At 40.3% G+C, this 20,493-nt stretch overlaps 1 protein-coding gene and 1 non-coding gene across 2 annotated transcripts in view; one reads left to right on the forward strand and one right to left on the reverse strand.

Moving 5' to 3' along the window:
• LOC102534018 (uncharacterized) overlaps positions 1 to 20,493 on the reverse strand; it is a 44,095-nt gene that overhangs the window by 20,708 nt on the left and 2,894 nt on the right. The window contains 4 exon segments of the mRNA XM_072966377.1: positions 3,786 to 3,811; positions 3,813 to 5,401; positions 12,865 to 12,991; positions 16,898 to 16,988. Of these exon segments, the coding sequence (XP_072822478.1) occupies positions 3,786 to 3,811; positions 3,813 to 5,401; positions 12,865 to 12,991; positions 16,898 to 16,912 (1,757 nt within the window). The 5' untranslated portion in view covers positions 16,913 to 16,988.
• TRNAS-ACU (transfer RNA serine (anticodon ACU)) lies at positions 7,274 to 7,347 on the forward strand. The gene has a single exon. It is a non-coding gene; the product is annotated as a tRNA-Ser (tRNA).

Below are 20,493 nucleotides of genomic sequence, written 5' to 3' on the forward strand. Positions count from 1 at the left end.
TAGAATGGAAATTAGAACGTCATTTGTATATTCAATATATTATAATAACCTTTAATGAAAAAGAACATGAAAATGACTACACACACACACACATACATACATGACTGGGACATTATGCTGTACACCAGATATTGACACACTGTAACTGACCATATTTCAGTAAAAATAAATAAAAGAATTAAGCAGGAAAAAAAAGAATGCAATCTGAATTCAATAAAGACGAAAACAGAACATACCATCATTTGTAATTTGCCACTAGAGCAGGGGAAATAAAAAGACGCGCCCATGGAAAATACTTTCAACATCACTACCCAGAAAGTGAGACTACAGCATCTTCTCTTTCCTCCGTGAGAACCCGTCCGTCTTCAGGGGCCAAGGAAAAAGAAGTCTCTATTATACTCCCATAATGTTCTTAGGAACACATTGTTTGCAAGAATTGGCAAAGGGGAATAAATATTTTCAGACATTTTCGCTCAAGTGTGCACTATCACCCTAAAATCGAACGGATGTTGCAGTTCTAGATGGTGTGAGAAGCACAAGCATCTCAGGCATTGGCCGTGTCCCTCCCCCACCCACAGGCGTACGCCACGCTCAGCCCACAGTCCAGGCAGCAGGAAGGAATCAGAGGAGTATTTGGGTATTTCAGGCTGAGAGGCTGAGTCTGTAAGGGGGAGAGGTTATGCAGAGTTGTGGAAGGGCTTCCACGTCAAACAAGGATTTCTCTAGAGCAGAAACTAGTCCAGTGGCAAAGACACACGGGTATGTGTAAGAATTCCTGAGAAATGAACCAAGTTTGTCAAGATAAACTAGAAGTCCCAAACACCACAGGAGTCCTTGGCTGCTACCAATAATAATTTAATGTAATCATCGCCGATGGTGGTCGCTCATGTTTTATCCATGTAGTGTATAATCTAATATTGAATTTATTTATCTATGGGTTTAACTCTTTTTCCTGACCTAAAAGACTCCCAACATTATTCCCGGGGTAACAGAATAGTTGCTATAAAACCTCCAGGCACATAATGAGTTTTAAAAATGTAATACAACAGCCTGACTATATGGGAAAATGTTTTAATGAAAAGTGGGTTAAAAAAATGTGTCTAATGCTCTAACTGAACATTTATCTGATGTACTTAATGGTGAAATCAGTTTTATCTAGGCAGAAAATATTGATGGTTTTTTCATACTTTTTCATTACAGGTTACTACAAGCCATTGAATATATAGTTCCCTGTGCTATATACTAGGATCTTCCTGTTTATCTATTTTATATATAGTAGTTTGTATCTGCCAATCTCAAATTCCCAATTTATCGCCCCCTCCCACCTACCCCACCTCCCATAACCGTAAGTTTGTTTTCTATGTCTGTGAGTTTTTGTAAATAAGTTCATTGGTGTCATATTTTTAAATTCCACATATAAGCGGTATTATATGGCATACGTAATAAATTATTAACATGAAGAAGTGTGGTTTTCCAAATCAAGAAATAACGAGTTTCAAGAGTAAACATTCAGTGCTTTATTAAATAATCTGAATCTATTTTTCATGGATGATTATGGAGAGCTTTTAATCCTCAGGACCACCTCTTCCTGTTCAGCCTATCCGGGCAAGCAAATAAAAAAGGCTGAGGGCGTCTTCCTCTCATACAAACCGGAAGTTCAAAACAAAAGCTTATCTCCCAAGAGCCTAGCCCGGTAATTAAATTTCCCCCTCACTTAAAAAATTTAATGTTTTGAACAGTAACATTTATTTACTTATGGTTTTGGGGGGGGATAATTAGGTTGATTGATTTATTCTTAAAGGAGGTACCAGGGACTGAACCCAGGACCTCACACATGCTAGGCATGTGCTCTACCACTTGAGCTATACCCTCCCCCCAAATTTCCCCCTCACTTTAACTGCTCCTGCTCTCCCTTCAATTTCCAAGAATAAGGCTAATTTTTCATTAAACATCAATGTATCCAACACCTCTTCCCATGTAATGGAGTGACCAATTTTTCCTGTGCAATGCTCCTACCACATAATCAGCCCCTAGTAACCTGTCACTCTCCTCCCATGAAAGCCCCAGGCGCTTAACGTCCTTCTTGGTCAGAGGGTAGAGCATTCTGTCTGTAACCCACAGTGACCAATCTATGGACGAGCACCCTGAACACAGTAAGTGTGATGAGTCAAGTCACAGCTTTACAATATTCTCTGCACATCCCTGTCCCTAATTCATACACTATTGAATCTGACAATCCAGGGTCTGAGTTTTTCCAAGGAACACAGATGTGAATGAACTGCACCAAATGGATTCAACCCCTCATTTTATTCCTTCCCAGAGACCATCATGAAAGGCCTGTAATGGTGACATACAGCAACTGGCATCAAACTTCATGTGGAAAGGCATAAACAATAATTTAGCCTTTGCAAGAAAACTCAAATAACTGAATATTTATACACAGAAGATAATGGGCCATTTCCACACACACCCTTCTTCCTCTCACAGACCTACCACCTCGGAAGTTTTAGCACACTGTGACTAGTGATGCTTCCACAGCATGTAACTTCTCAGATTCATCCCGGAGAACCACAGACTGGTTATTCATAGTACAGACTTCCTGATGTGTAGGCTGATTTATGAATTGCTGAAAACAGTCACCTGATTCATTACATCTGTAAGGATTCTCCCCAGTTTGAGTTCTTCAGTGAATCCTAAATGCGGTTTCATTCATTTCCTTCCATCTTCAGTACATCTCTAGTTTCTGACCTGCATGAATTCTACCATGACACCAGGTGTGGATATCTGGTGAAAACTGCTATGGTCATTTTATTTGGAACATTGCTCTCCAACACAAATTCTGTTCTACAGCTTTAATGCTCAGGTACAAGCCTTGGCACACATACTGCTTTGTGTGTACGCTAAGGCGGCCAGTGCACTGTGAACCCTGGATAAAGCCTCTGCTCAAGATATTTGTATGCTTTCTCTTCAATGGACTATTCATTGTTGCCTAATTCTTGAACTCAAGATAAAGCTTTTGCCACACTCCCTGCATTTGTAAGGTACTGATCCAGTACGATCCCATCTTGTGAACTTGGGGTAAAATCCTTGCCACACACATTACACCTGCGTGGCTTCTCTCCAGGATAAATATTCTAGTATCCAGTGATGACTGACCACTAATTTGAAACTTTGCCATATTCCGTACATCTGTAATGTTCTGTCCAGTATGGATTATGTGATGACTGATGAGATGTGAGCCCGAGTATAGATTCTTCCTATTTCGTGGCATTTATGAAGTATCCCAGAATGAATTATTTGGTGAATGAATTCCTTCTCTAAAGGCCTGGTCATACTAAGATCATTTATCTAATTTCTCTCCAGGACGATTTTTCTGATGAAGCCTAAGATGTGGACACCTGCTAAAACTTCCTTAAAGTCCCTCACCAATACAGATTACCTAATGGTAAGGCAGGCTTCAAAGTACAGTAAAGGATTTGCCACACTCATTGTATTTGTAAGGTTTCTCTCCAGTATGAACCTTTGGTCAACCTTAAGGTATGAACTGTGACTAAGGACTTTTAAGACAGTCCTTACATTTCTACCGTTTCTCTCCCGTATGAATTTTCTTCTGTTAACTGAGGCTTTGGCACACTCATCATGTGCTCTGTTTCTCCCCACTGTGAATCTCCCATGAATTTGAAGTTTCAAACTGGAATGAAGACCTTCCCACATACATCACACTAATATGGTTTCCCCTCTGTATTTATGCCCTGATGTGTAGTGACGGTTGAGACCATAGTAACGGCTTTTCAACGTTCTTTATTCTTGTAAGGTTTCTCTTTAGTATGAACACTCTGGTGCTTTACAAGGTAAGCCTTTCGACTAAAGCAGCTGCCACAGTCGTTACATTTGTAGGGTTTCTCTCCGGTATGAATTCTCCGATGACTCACAAGAATTGAATTTCGATTGAAGACCCTGCCACACTCATTACATTTGTACGGTTTCTCTCCAGTGTGAATTCTCTGATGTCTTGCAAGGTATGAATTAAAACTAAAGACTCTGCCACAAATGTCACATTTACTTAATTTCCTTCCTGTATGGATTAGCTGATGTCTGCTGAGGTTTGAGCTGTGATTAAAGATTTTGCCACAGTCTTTACATTTGTAAGGTTTCTCTCCAGTATGAATTCTCCCATGAATTACAAGGTCTGAATTTCGACTAAAGACTTTCCCACATACATCACATTTATATGGTTTTTCTCCTGAATGGATTATTTGATGTTGTATGAGGTGTGAGCCAAAATAAAAGGTTTTGCCACACTCATTACATTTGTACTGTTTTTCTCCAGTATGAATTATCTGATGACTGACAAGGGTAGAACTTTGACTGAAGACCTTGCCACACTCATTACATTTGTAAGGTTTCTCTCCAGTATGAATTCTCCAATGACATACAAGGCTTCCTTTTTGACAAAAGGCCTTGCCGCACTCATTACATTTGTATGGTTTCTCTCCAGTATGAATTCTACGATGTCTAGCAAGGTATGAATTTTGACCAAAGTCCTTGCCACATTCATTACATTTGTAAGGTTTCTCTCCAGTATGAGTTCTCCCGTGTCTAGAAAGGTATGATTTGCGACTAAAAACTTTTCCACATATATCACATTTATATAATTTCTCTCCTGTATTGATGATCTGGTGTCCATTGAGGTGGGAGCCATGATTAAGGGTTTTGCCGAACTTGTTATATTTGTAAGGATTCTCTCCAGTATGAATTCTCCGATGTATTACAAGATCTGAATTTCTACTAAAGATGTTGCAACATATATCACATTTATATATTTTCTCTCTTGTATGGATCACATGATGTCGCGTGAGGGCTGAGCGCTGAGGAAAGCTTTGGCCACACTCGCTACACTTGTAAGGTCTTTCCCTGTGTGCACTCTGGTTTTGTTTCAGTATTGAAGGGCGCGTAAAATCACTCCCATGTGCGTTAGACATGTTGGTTTGGACACCAGGAGAAATTCCTGGAAGTGGTGAAGATGAAGGACTACTGTTGATACTCTTCTCGGCTTGATTAAATGCATCAGTTTTCTCTTTACTTTTAAAAATATCCAGTTCATGCTGGAAGTGTAACGTAAGCCAATTTTCAAGAGGGCTGATCCCCCCAACACATCCATTATGTTGATCTCCCTCATCAGTGAGATTTTCGTTATGGGATATAGACGTTCCTTTGTAATTTCTTTCCTCATCTTTCTGCTGAGACTCAAAGTCATACATACTTTCCTGGATTTCCCTGCGGTAAAAATGTCTCATTTCATTCCATTCATGTCTTCCCAGTATCACTGTTTGGAATACTTCTCCTCTATCATTGTTTGCTTTTGTTCGTAATTTCTTGATCACATGCATGTGAGAGACATCTACAAGACATAACCATAGGTATCCTAAGCATCACGATTCATAGGTAAGTATTTCACGTTAAATACATGATGTTGCGTTAAAACTAGCACGTATACCAGAGTATGAAACCTTCCAATATGATATTAAAATATTTGGAAACACAGAGGGAATGATTCTTCACTCAAAACAAAGTGACCAGAGGTAATTCCACTTAATTTTAGGGCACCTTCCTTTCAAACAACTTATGACAAAAACACACTGGAAAAACTTCTGTTAGCTATCGAAAAAAGTGTATTCTTCAAGCCTGATTCCAAAGCACATAGTAACTAACACTGAACATACTGCTGTCTCATAATTGAAGAGTAAAGAATGTTAATTATACATATATTCTGAATACTTATTATACATAAATGAATGCTAAAAAAAGACAATATTTGGTAACAGTAAGCAATCTGAAACCAGCTTATCCAATATATAATCTCAATGACTGGCAGTTTAGAATTGGGAGACAAATACAGCATAGAGAAGATGAAGAATCTGATAAAGCAGTTTTTAAGAAAACAGAATATTTAAAAAAAAATCTCCTATAAAATTATCTACCCAGGAATAAGCACAAAACATTCTGAAAGATCATCATATATATATCCAAATTAAACATTAATAAATGAAATATTCTTCAGTTATATTAACAGTCGGTAAATAGATCAGTTCCCTACCTGTGCAGTGCTCTTAAATAGTCAGCTCGTTGGCTCCAAAATACATGTAATGGAGAGTGACAAATTTGTGAATTGATTTAACTAGGGTCAGACACAACATTGTTGAGAACAAATTGCAAGAGGAAGGTATAAAATATATAACACACACAAAAAAGTATAATAAACGTAACAATGTTAAAAATTTTTTTAAACAAAAATGACTTCTGAGTCTTTATTACTAAAAATGCACTATTCGAAGCCAACTAAATGTAATAATTTCTCTTAAAAGCCTTGAGGGAAATTATCACGAGTTTTCAAGGAAGGGAAGTAAACTCAGGTTTATGAACATGACCGACCCAAACTGACATAGAAATTAGTGCAAGAACCAAGATGTGAACCTGGACCAGCAGACTGAGAAAACATACATAAGCATGACCGCTCACCCAAGTGTACAGATTACACAATACGACAACAAACACAGAGAGTCAAGAAGAAAACTTCAAGGGAGATGCAAGAAGTAATGAGCTGTGTAACTAGTAATGTTATTCAGCCGTCCGTCCTGGACATGGTCTCTGAGTCATCACGGCTGCACACAGTGATTTGGACCAAGTCCTGAGAAAGGTGTTCAATGATTGAAGAGGGGTTATTTTTACAGTGAGTCATGTGGAAGATGGAGGGATGGGTGAAGGACAGCTGTGGATATCCAGATGTTTCAGAGAACTCATATGTGCTAGCAAATAACCATGTTTCCATCCACATCCAAGTACCACATGAGGAAAGGTCAGGACGGAGAGAGGGTCTGAGTGGAGCATGGGGCACACGCACACGTGGGAGCACAGCCTGTAACTGCGCATCTGTGTGACTGTAACTGCATCATTCACACCTGCACCTAATGTACTGACCTCGAGAGAACTGGTTTAGCAAGTAGCATGATACTGTCCTCTTTTGAACTAGAAGGATTATATTATGCGTACAGGACAGAAACGAAAGAGATTTAATCATTATAGGGAGATAGAAGGTTTACATCTATTACTCTATTTGCTATATCATGCATCAAAGTGAGTATTCCATCATTGTCATTTCCATGTATAAACTCAACAAAAACATACATAATATTCCAGGAGATTCCGCAACAGTGCTCTTAGCAGGAAGCAGAAACAAAAGCCCAGAGGCCATCAAAAGGAAATGGAAGGCAGGGGAGGGTATAGCTTAGTGGTAGAGTGTGTGCCTACTATGCACAAGGTCCTGGGTTCAATCCCCCAGTACCTCCATTTAAAAATAAATAAATAAACAAACAAACCTAGTTACCCCCCGATCCCTCAAAAAGGGAAATAGATGAGTTTATTCTGTACAGACACTGGTAAAACTAAACATACCAACAGTATCATAAAGTAGGGAGGCCATGGTTTCAGAATGAAGATCTCCTAACTGGGTAAGCAGTTTGTAAGGAGAAACAAGACTCGCAGGAGGTGTTTGCCAAAGTCTGAGCAACTTAAGGATATGATCACATTAGTTAGTAAATAAACAACAACAAAAAAGTTACTAAAATATTAATTGCATAACATGCTTTAAAAAAGAAATGTACTGACTTCGGTATAAAAAATGTTATTCTAATGCTCCGGGTAATTAAACGTGATAGTGTTCCTTTAGCTGTCCTAATTATTGGAGATCGTATCATTATATTTCTTAACACAAACACTACAAGGAAACAAAACCATGAGATATAAAAATAAGTAAAAAACAAATTTATTCTGTAAAGCACAGGGAACTATATTCAGTATCTTGTAATAAACCTTTAACGAAAAAATATGAAAATGAATACACATATATTTATGCATGACTGGGACACTGTGCTGTACACCAGAAACTGACACATTGTAACTGACTGTACTTCAATTTAAAAAAAAAAGTGGGGGAAAAAGAAAAAAAACATGAGGAGTGATGTGAGCAGGATGGCACAACAGGAAATCACAGGCACTCATTAAACCATGAGGAACCCAAGTTAAAAATAAACAAAAAAGACTTTGAGAAAAATCTAGAAACCAGTAAAGAAGCTGCAGCACCCAAGCAAGTGCCTCCTGTGAAAGCAATCAACAGGAAGGTGCAGGGGAATTCAGGACACTTTGTTGGTCTTTTACCTTCGTAGGTTACAGTGAGACTGACTGAAGGAAGCCTCCCAGTTCCCAGATGTGCCCTCAGGAGGGAATGCAAATCAAAACCACAATGAACTATGACCCATGCCTGCTAGAACACCTGTCACCAACAAGACCAGAGAGGACAAGTGTTGAGGGTGTGGAGGAAATGGAACTGCAGTATCTGTTTCTGGGAATGTAAACTGGTGCAGCCACTATGGGAAACAGTTTAAAGTTCCTAAAATATTTTTCTTAAAATCATGTAATGAACCAATTCCCATAGGAAAGCACTGTCTGAAAAAGATACCTGAACTCCTTCCGACATTCCACTACTAACAATAGCCACGGTGTGACAACAACTGAGTGACCAAGAGACAAACAGACCAAAAAACAGGTGGTACTTATATTATTTAGTCATGGGAAAAAAAGAAAATCTGGCTAATCTGCACCAACACAGTTGACACTCAGGATATTTACTCAGTAAATTAAGTAAGAGAGAAAGACTAATGCTGCATGACCTCATTCATGCATGAGATAGCATTATTAAAATATGTATTTTTTACATACTGTATATATATTTCCAAACTAATAGAAACAGTATAGGCTGGGGACTGGCAGAATGGGGAGAGATCTGTCAAAAGAATACATTTCCAGGAATAAGTGGAAAGAGTTCTAGGAATCAAATGTACAGTATGATTATAGTTAATACTGTGTATACAACAGAAAGTTGTTAAGAATAGACCTTAAATGCCCTCAACACACAAAGAAATACTGTAATTAAATGAGTGGATGTATGTGTTAACAAACCAATTAAGGTAATCATTTTGGAATATAAGGGTGTATCAAATCATCGCCCTGTACAGTTTAAATTTACGCTATGTTATAAGGTAAATTATCAATAAAGCAGGGAAAGAGAAACAAAAAAGTACACAATAGAGGTCCTAGTTTACCACAGTCCTGAGAAAGGTGTTCAGGTTTAAAGTTTTTTTCCAAAAAACAAAACAAACAAAACAAAAGGAAAAGATCTTAGAACAACACATGCCTTAAACTAGCAGAAAGTAGGAAAAAGAGTTAGATTAGAGATAAATAAAATACAGAATAAAAACTACAGAAAATCACGGCAAGTTGGTTCTTTGGTAAGAACAACTACTTTGACAAACTCTTACCTACATGAACTAACAAAAAAAAGAGTAAGACTCAAATTACTAAAATTAGAATTGAATGAGGGGATATTACAACAGACTGCAACTGCTTCCACAGAAACCAAGAAAAAAAAATTAGAAGAAATTACTAACACAATTTTAAGTGTAAATACTGGATAACTCAGAAAAGAAATGGATAAATTCTTACAGAAACACAACCATCCAAGGCAGAATCTTGATGAAATTAAAAATCTAAAATCTATAACCTATAAAAAGACCAAGTCATTAATCAAAAACCATTCAACAAAGGAAGGCCAGACAGCTTCACTGTAGAACTCTATTGAACATTTAAAAGTAATTAAGACAATCTTCCATCAACTCTTCCTCAAAATACTGAAAATAAGGAAACATTTCCAAACTTCCTATCTGAGGTCAGAATTACTCTAATATCAAAGCCAGACAAAGACACTACCAGACTATAAAATCTCTAATGAATAATGATGCAAAAATCATCAACAAAATAACAGTAAGCTGAAATCAACAGCACATTAAAAATTATACATCATGACTAATGGGGATAACTTTTGAAATATTAAAGATGGCTGAACATATGAAAACTTTTCAATGTAAGACAGCAAAATAACAGAATGAAAAACTACAGGATCATCTTAGTTGATACAAAAAAGCATTTAAAGTCAACAGCCTTTTATGATAAAAACACTCAATAAACTAGAAATAGAAAAATACTACCTCAACATAATAAAGGACACATATTAACAGGCCACAGGTAACATCATAGTCAATGGTGAATGACTTAAACCTTTCTGTCCAAGAGCAGGAAAAAGACAATGCCTACTCTTACTATTTCTAAAAACAAATTACTGAAAAGTCCAAGTAAAAACACATAGGCAGAAAAAGAGATAAAAGGCATCCAAATAGCAAAAGGAAGCAAAATCATCTGTTTTGACAAACGGAAATGGAACAAACCTTGAGGATTCTGCAAAAAAAATTGACAGTAATAATCAACTCAAAAACTTTACAAGATACAAAACCAACAAGCAAATTATCAATGGTGTTTCTACACATTAACAATGAACAATCAAGAAGGAAGTTCAGGAAACAATTCCATTTACAATACCATAAAAAAATAAAATACCATGACCTTACACAAAAAGGGAAAGATACGGTATGCCATAGGCAAAAAAAACACAGCTAAAAATATTACAAAAGGCACAAATTAATCCAAAGATATCCCAAGTTCTTAGACTAGAAGTCACTGTTGTCAGGATGTCAGCAGTATCCAAAGCGATCAAAAGATTCAACCCAATCCTTAGTAAAATTCCAACAGTGTTTCTTGAAGAAATAGATAAATCTATCTGAAGATTCATAAGCAATGTCAAAAGACCCTTGACAGCAGAGAAGAGAGAGAGAGAGAGACAGACCAGTGGAATACAGCAGAGACGCCAGAAACAAACTCTTGTGTATACGGTCAAATGATGTTCCACGAGGTTGTCAGGGCCATTCAATGAGGGAATGGCCACCTATCAAACAAAACAAATTATGGTTCATCATTGAAGGTGCCATTCCCCTTCAGAAGCTCTCTCATAAAGATGCTTTGAAATCAAGGTAGAATGAACAATGGCACACACAGGTGACAAAAAATGTGGCATCACCAATGGTTTACTCAACAGCCTCACAAATGCAGGAATGGAAACTCGGACACTGCTGTCCTTAGGATAAGTTCTAATACCATTTACGAAGGCTGAAAGGGGACGGTCATATGTGGACAACGCAGTCACAGGGCCCTTGAGACATGTGTTTGTGATATTCTTCAAAAGCAGGAAAAAATCTGAAAAGACTTATCAGCCAGGCCCTGGAGATACTTTCCATTTTGAATGGTACAATATGTTGACCACGCCACTAAATAGCTGGGTGACGTTGTATGTGGCAGGAAAATACTACACGTATGAGGAGAAGTACTCTCCATCTAAACGCTCTGTGACCCAGTAACCCACTCCAGAGAGAGTCCACCAGAACCTGGCCATTAACTAAGGGTGGATTATCACATCAAAGAGACTGGATAAAATTCTGGATGCTAGGACTATGTATTTCAAAAACAACTTTCAGATACTAAATCATGCAAGCGTAGGAGAATACGGAATATGAAAGAGTACACCTTCCCTGACTAAGTACAGCAGTAAAAGGAAAAAACCACAAGGTATGAGGGTCAGACAGTATAGGAGCGTGACGTGAAACCACGCAGTCCACCCACAGATGCCAAACTAAAAGCCTGCAAAATTCACATATTCATCCCATGACGGACTGGGAATGAAAAAGAGCATCTCTGCCCATTGTCCTCACAGTTTTCCTAAGTAACCATCACAGAAGATCCAGTCAACCTGGCTGTGACACACTTCCCTGCAGTGGGTGGTGGAAACAGTAGAAGAAATGGCTGAGGGATGTTAACAAGCAGACAGGGCCTGAGACAGCTCCGGGCAGGATATGAGGCGCCAGATGGAATTAAAGAGCAGCCAGTGTTTCATCACCTCCTGGTTAGGTCTCCTAAAAACATCCAAGGGGGTGGAACTGGGAGAGCTTCAGGGATTGCAGTCTGGAGGCATCAGCTCTGATGTATATGGACTGAGAACTGAGCATCCAAATGCAACCCAGTCTAGATGGAGATAAGGGGGCAAGAGAGAACCCTTTAGAAAAGCCTGTCTCATGCTCTTCAAAGTCAAGCAACAATGAACTCACAAAAGCCACATGGCAGAGTGCAGATCATGATAAAGACTGCCTTTGTCTCTGGAGGAGCTACAGCACCACTGGAGGGTGAAAGAACACATTTTACATGTTCAAGAACAGAGTGATAAGTTACGGAGAAGAAAAATTTCCTCTGAGAGTTCACAGTAATACATAACCTTCTGTATTCCCATAGAAGTCTCTGAGGAGGGGAGAGTTTCCCAAACGCTATTTAATAATAACGTTTCCCCTCTGCCCTCCTAAGATCTGGTGTGTTCACACACAGATACATCCCCAAAGACATTCACCTCACTCTCCACAGCCAGGGCTCTTTTTCTTGCTACAAAGTGGGTAAAATATTCAGATGAGACAGAGAAATTCCTCCATATAAGAAGAAAGAAACATGGTTTGCTGTGGCTTTCCCAGAATCCTAGTTCCTTGTTTAGCTGAGGATTTAGGACATTACACATGGGAACAGAAAAATATTGCAAAAATTCACCAACCATTTAACTGCAGGACAGTGGGTAAATTAAAAGTTTGCTATTGAGCTTTATAAATAAGTAAGCTCTGTAATGGCCCCTGATGTATAATGATGCAGACAGATCTGAGGAAAAGGTCCTTTTAAACTCCTGATGTGCATCGTGAACCTTTTCATGTCTGAGTCAGCAGGGATTTCAGATCACTCAAGCAAAACCGGGGCTCCAAAGACGCACACAGGGAAAATGCAAGGATAGCCAAGGACAGATCCCAACTTCTGTGGGGAAGTTATTCTCACCCAGGGAGACCAGGTTCCTGTAGGTCTCCAACATCACTTCCCCGTACAAGGCCCTCTGAGCAGGGTCCAGGCACTCCCACTCCTCCTGAGAGAATTCTATGGCCACATCCTCGAATGTCAACCGTCCCTGAAATGAAAATATATTTCACCAAGCGGCCATAAGGAGAGCCCTTATTTTCACAAGAAAAATGAAAAGAGGAGAGAGGGGTAAAAATCAGTTCAGTTGAAGTGTGTGTTCTGACAGATCAATGGAGAGGTATTTGGCGCAAATTAGGGGTCTCTAATTTTAATTTCTTATGCTTTTTCATTGAGATTATGATATCCTCCTATCAATGCGGATTTCTAATTTTTGTGGACAATACAAGAAAACAATGAGTTGTCTAAGCATAAGTATTACATACTGTGTTCTACACCCTGAGTGATACTCAGTGTCTAGATGAGGTACAGTATGACTGGAATCTTCAGAGATGACAAAGTCCACAGCAGCTTTAAAGAAAAGCCAAAATCTTAAATTATGATGATGACTAAAGGTGTCTGAATAGTTCCCATATGCTAATCACTACTCAAAGTGCCTAACAGGTAAGAACTTTTTATGAGCATCATAGCTCACTGAAGAAAGATCTGTTCCCATCTGACAGAGGAGAAAACTGTCAAGAGACAGTATGAGAAACTCAACTCAGGTCAAGAAGCTAAGAAATGACAGAGCAAGGACGGGAATTAAAGTGGCTGGGCTCTTGAAATGAAGATAAAGAAGCAATAACTTAAGTAACAAAAAGAGCATTACAAGTACATCAACAGAGGGTTCCCTGAGAAAACCTGGAAGAAGTCCAAGGTGAACAACATGGCAGGGAATAAAGAGCCACTACAGATGTGGGCCTGAACACCACACACACAGCAAGTTAGTAATCTCACTACTATTTAAACCATTAAAAGAATAGCAGAGAAAAAAATTCAAGGACACGGAATATAATTAAAATAAAACCTCAACTAGATATAATACATAGTTTAATATATATTCAAAATAAATTTCAATGCTTAGGTACGCAATTATGATGTCCTTCATCAAAGCATGGACGTGAACATCCATGAACTAATGGACATACATGTAAACACAAAATTAACTCAAATGAGCCAAGTTCTCTAAGGACATATTTTTTGCATGATTTTTCTTATCATCAAGTTTATTCATGTGAATTTCAGCAACTTTGGGATAATGAAACAGTATCAAGTGTACTAAACTGTACTAAGCTGAAAAATATGGGATACTTTAATTTTAATCTCTACAGAACACCTATATTCAAAAATACTAATACAATCTTAACGACAAAGATTTCCATAGGTATGTATTAACAAATGCATAGCAGAGTTTGTGTATTCCACTCAGAAAACAGATTCAAAATTAGAGAAGTTATTACTATTACACATTAACTTAAAAGATATATTAAAAAATTTATCACAACAGTAAAGTTAAAATTTTATTGCATAATTAAAAATCATGATGAAAAAGAAAATGAAAAAAAATATATATTGTAATTAAGCAAGAACATTTACCAAACACTGTGATCAGACATAAACACTCAACACATTCGCTCTGAAATCACAGTGGCGTTAAGGAGGCTGGCCAGGGCTCCTGCCTTCCACCACTGTACAGTGTGCCTGAGTAAGGGCCACTTGAGGAAGTAACAGGAGGGAAAAATGAGAGCCAGAGACACAGAGGGAGTAGTGTACCAGACATTAGAACCATTAACATTCACAAATCTAAGGAGAGGAAAAGGCTAAAAGGAAAAGGATGGAAAAGATATTCCATCCTAATGAAAGCAGGGGTGACTGTACTATATCAGACAAAATAAAGACAGAAACTGACACAAGACATAAAGAATATTATATAATGATAAAAGGGTCAATTAGCCTAGAAGATATGACAATTATAAATAAACGTACATCTAACATTAGAGCTCTGCTAAACGTGATGCAAATGTTGACAGAAATAAAAGAGAAATAGCCAGCAGCACAGCATTAATGTGAGAATTCAATTTCCTAATTTTACATATACATGGAAATAAATAAAAAGATCAAAAGGAAACAAACGACTTGAACAACACTACAGAACGAGTGTACCTAACAGATACATACATAACACATCACACAAGAACAGCAGAAAATACATCCTTCAAGCACAGTTGAAACATTCTCTGACAGACCACATGTTAGGCAACAAAACAAATTTTAACAAATTTAAGACTGACATCACAAAAAGTATCATCTCTAACCACAATGAAATGAAACTAGAAATAAAGAGCAGAAGGAAAACAGGAAAATTGCCCAAACGTGAAAATGAAACAGCTCATTCTTAAAGAAGCAATGGGTCAAAGAAGACATCACAAGGAAATTATAAAGATATCTGAACGAAAAAAAAAAACAAAACACACCAAAATTTGCAACAGGCAGCAAAAGCTGCATGAAAGTGGAAGCATACACTGCCAAACGCTTACAACAGAGAAGGGGAAAGCAGCACACTCTGCACTGCCGTTCAGGCAGTGCGTCAAGTCCCAGCCAAAGGCATTAGGCAAGAATAAAAGAAAACAATTCAAAATTGAAAAAGAAATAAAATAATCTTACTTCGCAAGTGACAAGGTTTTACATGGACAACAAGCTAAAAAGATCCATGAGAAAACTACTACTTCAAAAAACAACTTTAGAAAGTTGCAGCATGATGCCACAAAATGCAAAAATCAAAAATCAGCTGCATTTCTACACACAACAAACAATGGCAAAAGAAAGTTAGAAAACAATCATATTTACTATAGGATCAAAAGGGATCCAAAAAAATCAGCCAAGGAGGTGAAAGACTTATACACTGAAAACTACTGAATGTTGCTAAAAGAAATCCAAAGACATAAATAAACTTAAAGACATTCTGTACTTGTGGAATGGAAGACTAAAAATTTTTTTGAAGACTTAATATTCTTAAAATGACCACATTACTCAAAGTACTCTCCAGATTCAATGGGATCAACAGCAAAATTTCATACCCAATATTTACAGTAATAGAAAAAATCATGCTAAAATTCACAGAGAATTTCAAGGGACCCCAAACAGCCAAAATACTCTTAAAAAGATGGAGGCCATAATTTTTATATTTTAAAGCACACTACAAAGTAATTAAGACAGTGTGGTACTGGCATAAACACAAATACATAAACCAATGGAACAGATTAGAAAACTCAGAAATAATCCTTGGAATATATGGAAAATGTGCTGACAAAGGAGCCAAGTCTACACAAAGAAGAAAGCACAGACTCAGTAACAAATGGTGCTGAGAAACTGGATATCCACCAGCAAAAGGATGGAGCTGGGGCCTCACCTGCATCAAAGGGAAAAGCTGTGTCAAAGGATGCAACCCACAGAGCGAAAAGACAAGCTTGAGAACTGAAGCTGATTAAAGAGATTTAAAGAATTTCCAACTCTCAGAGATTATAGTTGACTTCATAGTTTCAATTCAATGATGCAATAAAACACCCTCTATCACTGAGGTCTGTCTCTGAACTTTCCATTCCATTCACAATCATTAAGATTTTAACAGACTCTCACATTTAGCTTCAGCTGTCTTAGAAAAAGTCTGAACAAATTTCTCCTTATTGTTCTGATTTCCCCATTTGACCAGGTACTGTGCACATCTCTACCTGACTTCCCCGTGCAGCTTCTTTCTCTGGTTTACAGAGAGCAGACAGCGCACCCAGATGGGCCCCTAAACCCTCCCTGCTGCCCCACAGCACTGACTCTGCGTCTCCAACCCACGGGGGTGAAGTGAAGCCTGCCCAGGACGCCGCCCAGGGAGCCGCTTCACACGTTCCAGGTCCCGGGGTCCTGGGGGTGGAGTCTGAGTAGGGAGGACAGGCGCTGAGGGAGGGCCCTGGGTGACTGTGGATGTACAGGTGTCAGGCAGGACGCTGCAGTCAGACAGGATTAGTGAGTAAAAAGAAGGGCATTTCAGGAAGGACGGACTGAGAATCCAGTGAGAGTATGACTTTACCTGAGAAGGGGCCATTCTCGAGTCCTTTTCTGTCCTCTTCCTCCTCTCCTGAGCTTCTTCCTCAGAGAACCTGAGTCTTCAGAAGTCAATCCTGAAAGTTGGAAGATGCTGCTTAATGCTGAGAACCAACACACCCCTCCCTGTGCCACAACCACACACACAAGGGAGACCTCACCACGTGGAACAGGAGGGACTCTGCTGCCCACTGTCACAGGAGGGACTCGCGACAGGAAGCTCCACACACAGAACAACAAGGGAGTTTCCCCACCCTGTCCTCACATCACCCTCCCCTCCTGGTGAGCCCCTCACCCACAATGCAGCAGCGGGCGCCTCAGCTGGACCCGACAGCCCCCTTCAGGTCACAGACCAGGCCCTGAGCCATCCCCACACAGAGCAGAGCCCCCTCCCCCTCAGCCCGGATCCCAGCCCTCAGGATGGGAGGACTCAGTCAGGATGCTCAGTGAGGGACCCAGACTGGAATCAGCAGACTGGGATCAGACGCGCCAGGTGATTGGACCCCCCACAGACTATGTGAAGGGGAATCTCTGGTCAGGGATACAAACCAAGTATTTGCAAAATGCCTTAGCAATCTAAGGTGAAGACTTGAGTTGAGCACCACTCAGAGGAGGCAAGCCCAGCACACCTCCAACTTTCATTGTCTTTTCCAGCTTTATTGAGCTATAACTGACAAATAAAAATGGTGTACCTATGAGGGCTACACTGTGATTATAGGACAGATATACAATGTGTAATAATGATCATCAACTCACAATTACCATTTTATTTCTCTGTGCTGGGAACACTTGGTGACTGTTACTCTCTCAACAAATTCCAAGGATATGGAAACAAAGTAGGATTCCTATAGTCAGCACAATGGACAGCAGACGTATGTGTTGCAAGTATATCCCTCAATGAAGTGACTGGATATCTATCCAGAGGCGGGTTTCACAGATTATGTGCCTGTTCCGTGTTCAATTTATTGAGTAACCTCCATATTGTCTTTGGTAAGAGCCGTATCACTTACATTTCCACCAAAAAAGCACAAGGGTTCCCTGTTGTCTGCATTAGGTGCACATCTGTGTATGTCTGTGTGTAAGTGTGTTTGTGTGCATGTCTGAGACAGAGAGGACCGGAAAGGAACCAGCACTGGTCTGGCAGCAAGGAAGGAGCAGCTACATCTTCCAAGGATGGTCCACTAGAGTGCAGATCACTGTGGTATTGCTGGCCCTCTGATTCTTGGAACGATCGTTCCGTACATCAAAGAACTTACTGGTCCTTCTCAAATTATGTCCACAGATTTAACTAGCAGAATCTCTCCAATGAAAACCTGCCATTTGAAGCTTAGTGCTCATAACTTCCCTTCCAGACTCAAATGAACTTACAGATTCTCATGGGGACCAACACAGACTCCACACAACACATAGTGATCCACTCGTCCTCCTATGAAATACCAGAAAACATTCCAAACTCTAATAGAGCATGCCTGAGAGAAAAATACAAATGTACATCAAACACACACACATACAAACAAAAAAATACATACATGTACACTCAAGGAACCACGAGATGCAAAACACCATATTTTCATTCACAGAGATCACAGCCAAACACTGTCGTCTCCAAAAACTACATATAAAAGCAAGATGTTTCCAATGAACCACATGCTGCAGTGAGAAATCAACATCTCCCAAGGAAACACTCTGAATTTTCACAGTGCATCTGAAACTTTTTCCATTGCAGAGGAAAATCGTAAAAATATCAAAGGTGACCCACAAAATGATTTCTGAAATTTTCCAGTTATTACTCTAAAAACTGCACAATGATGCAAGAATGTATTACTTGCAGCAAGTAAAACAGCACAGATGGTTCACAAAGCAGTGTCTCTGCACAATGATTCTTGACCTCCCAAAAGACCAAACACCAGTCACTAGGGCAGTGGCTGCTGTGGGGAACCCCCTAGGTCCATCCCTTAAGGACAAGGCACCTGTCCTCCTGAACCCAGAGCTCCCCGTGGGCTCAGCTCCGGCCACACTTCTAACAACATCTGAGCGAAATGTTTCTCTCTGCCTAAACCCACTGCCTTCAGTCCTCCTCAGGTACGACCGTGAAAAATACCCAATTAAGCCAAGGCATATAACCCTCAGTCTCAGCAGCTGTGTCCCAGGGAACCTGAGCTAAGACACCATGACACCTCAACCCATGCAGTGAACCCCACAACTACCCATGAACCCCATTCCAGGGGCTCCAGCCTGAACTGAGACATCCTGTGCCCACAGTCCCACACGCCCCTGGAGCCCACAAGGGACAGGCGCACACACCGCTCACGAGGCTCATCCTGCCGCCCACACCGGCTGCCAGGTCCCTCCTGCACACCCCACAGGCTCCCCTCCACTTTCCCCATTTCTCCACCTCTCCTCCACGCACGCGTGGGAAACAGGGCAACAAGGGAAAGGACCTCTCAGCAAAGGCATCACGACAGGAACACACACAAGCTGCCACCCAGAGGACACTGGGCATTCAGTATGAAGGTCAGGAAGCCGGCCCTGCTGGGAAAACTTAGCAGCAACTGGGCAAGTGATGGGGTCCAGTCACAAAGGCACTTTGTAGAGGATATCTTAGCTTTTTTTCGGGGGGGGGGCCTCCTTCATGCTGCCTTAGGCTCCAGACTTCTGCCCACCCTCAGCACAGTGAGATCACTATCCCTGACTGAGCAGATGCACTGCTGGAAGGCAAAGCTCCTGTCAACGGGTCCCTGGATGTGCACAGCCTGGAACACCTGGGGGCTACAGCACAGCAGTGACACAGCACAGTTAACACAGGGACACCTCAGGACACTGCATGAGGGCACCAGTTCTGCTGGGACTTTTAGGACTCCCTTTGAGTCTTTAGGACATCTTTGAGTCTTCTTTTTAGCAATTCAGTAGCCACACAGGGTAAGGATCAATGAGAGCTGAAACGTCCAGAACAAATATGGGAACCATTCGCATCACCTACCCTGTTCCCTTGGTCTCCCCTGAGGACCGTTCGGCCCAACCCACAGCCCCAGCATCTAATCACCTCCCCAGAGTGAGGTGCTGCGGCCATCCTGGAAGGAAGAGGAACACCTTCAATGGGGGGAGAATGGGAAAGGCTCCAAATAATCCATGGAGAAGGGCTCTTCTGATGAAGGTGACTGATTAATACAGAGGCAATAAAATCTGGTGAGGGTGAAAGACAGTGTCAGGAGGGGACGGGGAGACCTATCTGACCTAAGACCTGAAGGAGGACAAAGGGCTTGAGCCATGGTGACTCAAAGACAAAAGGTAAGAACAGGAACTGAGATCTCAGACAGAACAGGTTTCAGTGTTTGAAAACAGAGCAAAGGTGACTGTGGCCAGGGCAGAGTGATCCCTGAGAACAGGGTAAGCTCCCAGGATGAGGTGGAGACACTGGTAGGGCCCAGAGGATGACACAGGGCTGTGGAGCCAGTAAGGAGCAGGGATTTGGTCCTGAGCACAAATAAGAGCCAGTGGAGGTCTGAGTGCCAGGACTGATAAAAACTCTCCTCAAATTAGACTTAATGCAGAGAAATACATCTGACTATGGCCACTTTTACT

The sequence above is a fragment of the Vicugna pacos genome, chromosome 9, assembly GCF_048564905.1.
Source record: "Vicugna pacos chromosome 9, VicPac4, whole genome shotgun sequence".
In the NCBI taxonomy this organism is placed as follows: domain Eukaryota; kingdom Metazoa; phylum Chordata; class Mammalia; order Artiodactyla; family Camelidae; genus Vicugna; species Vicugna pacos.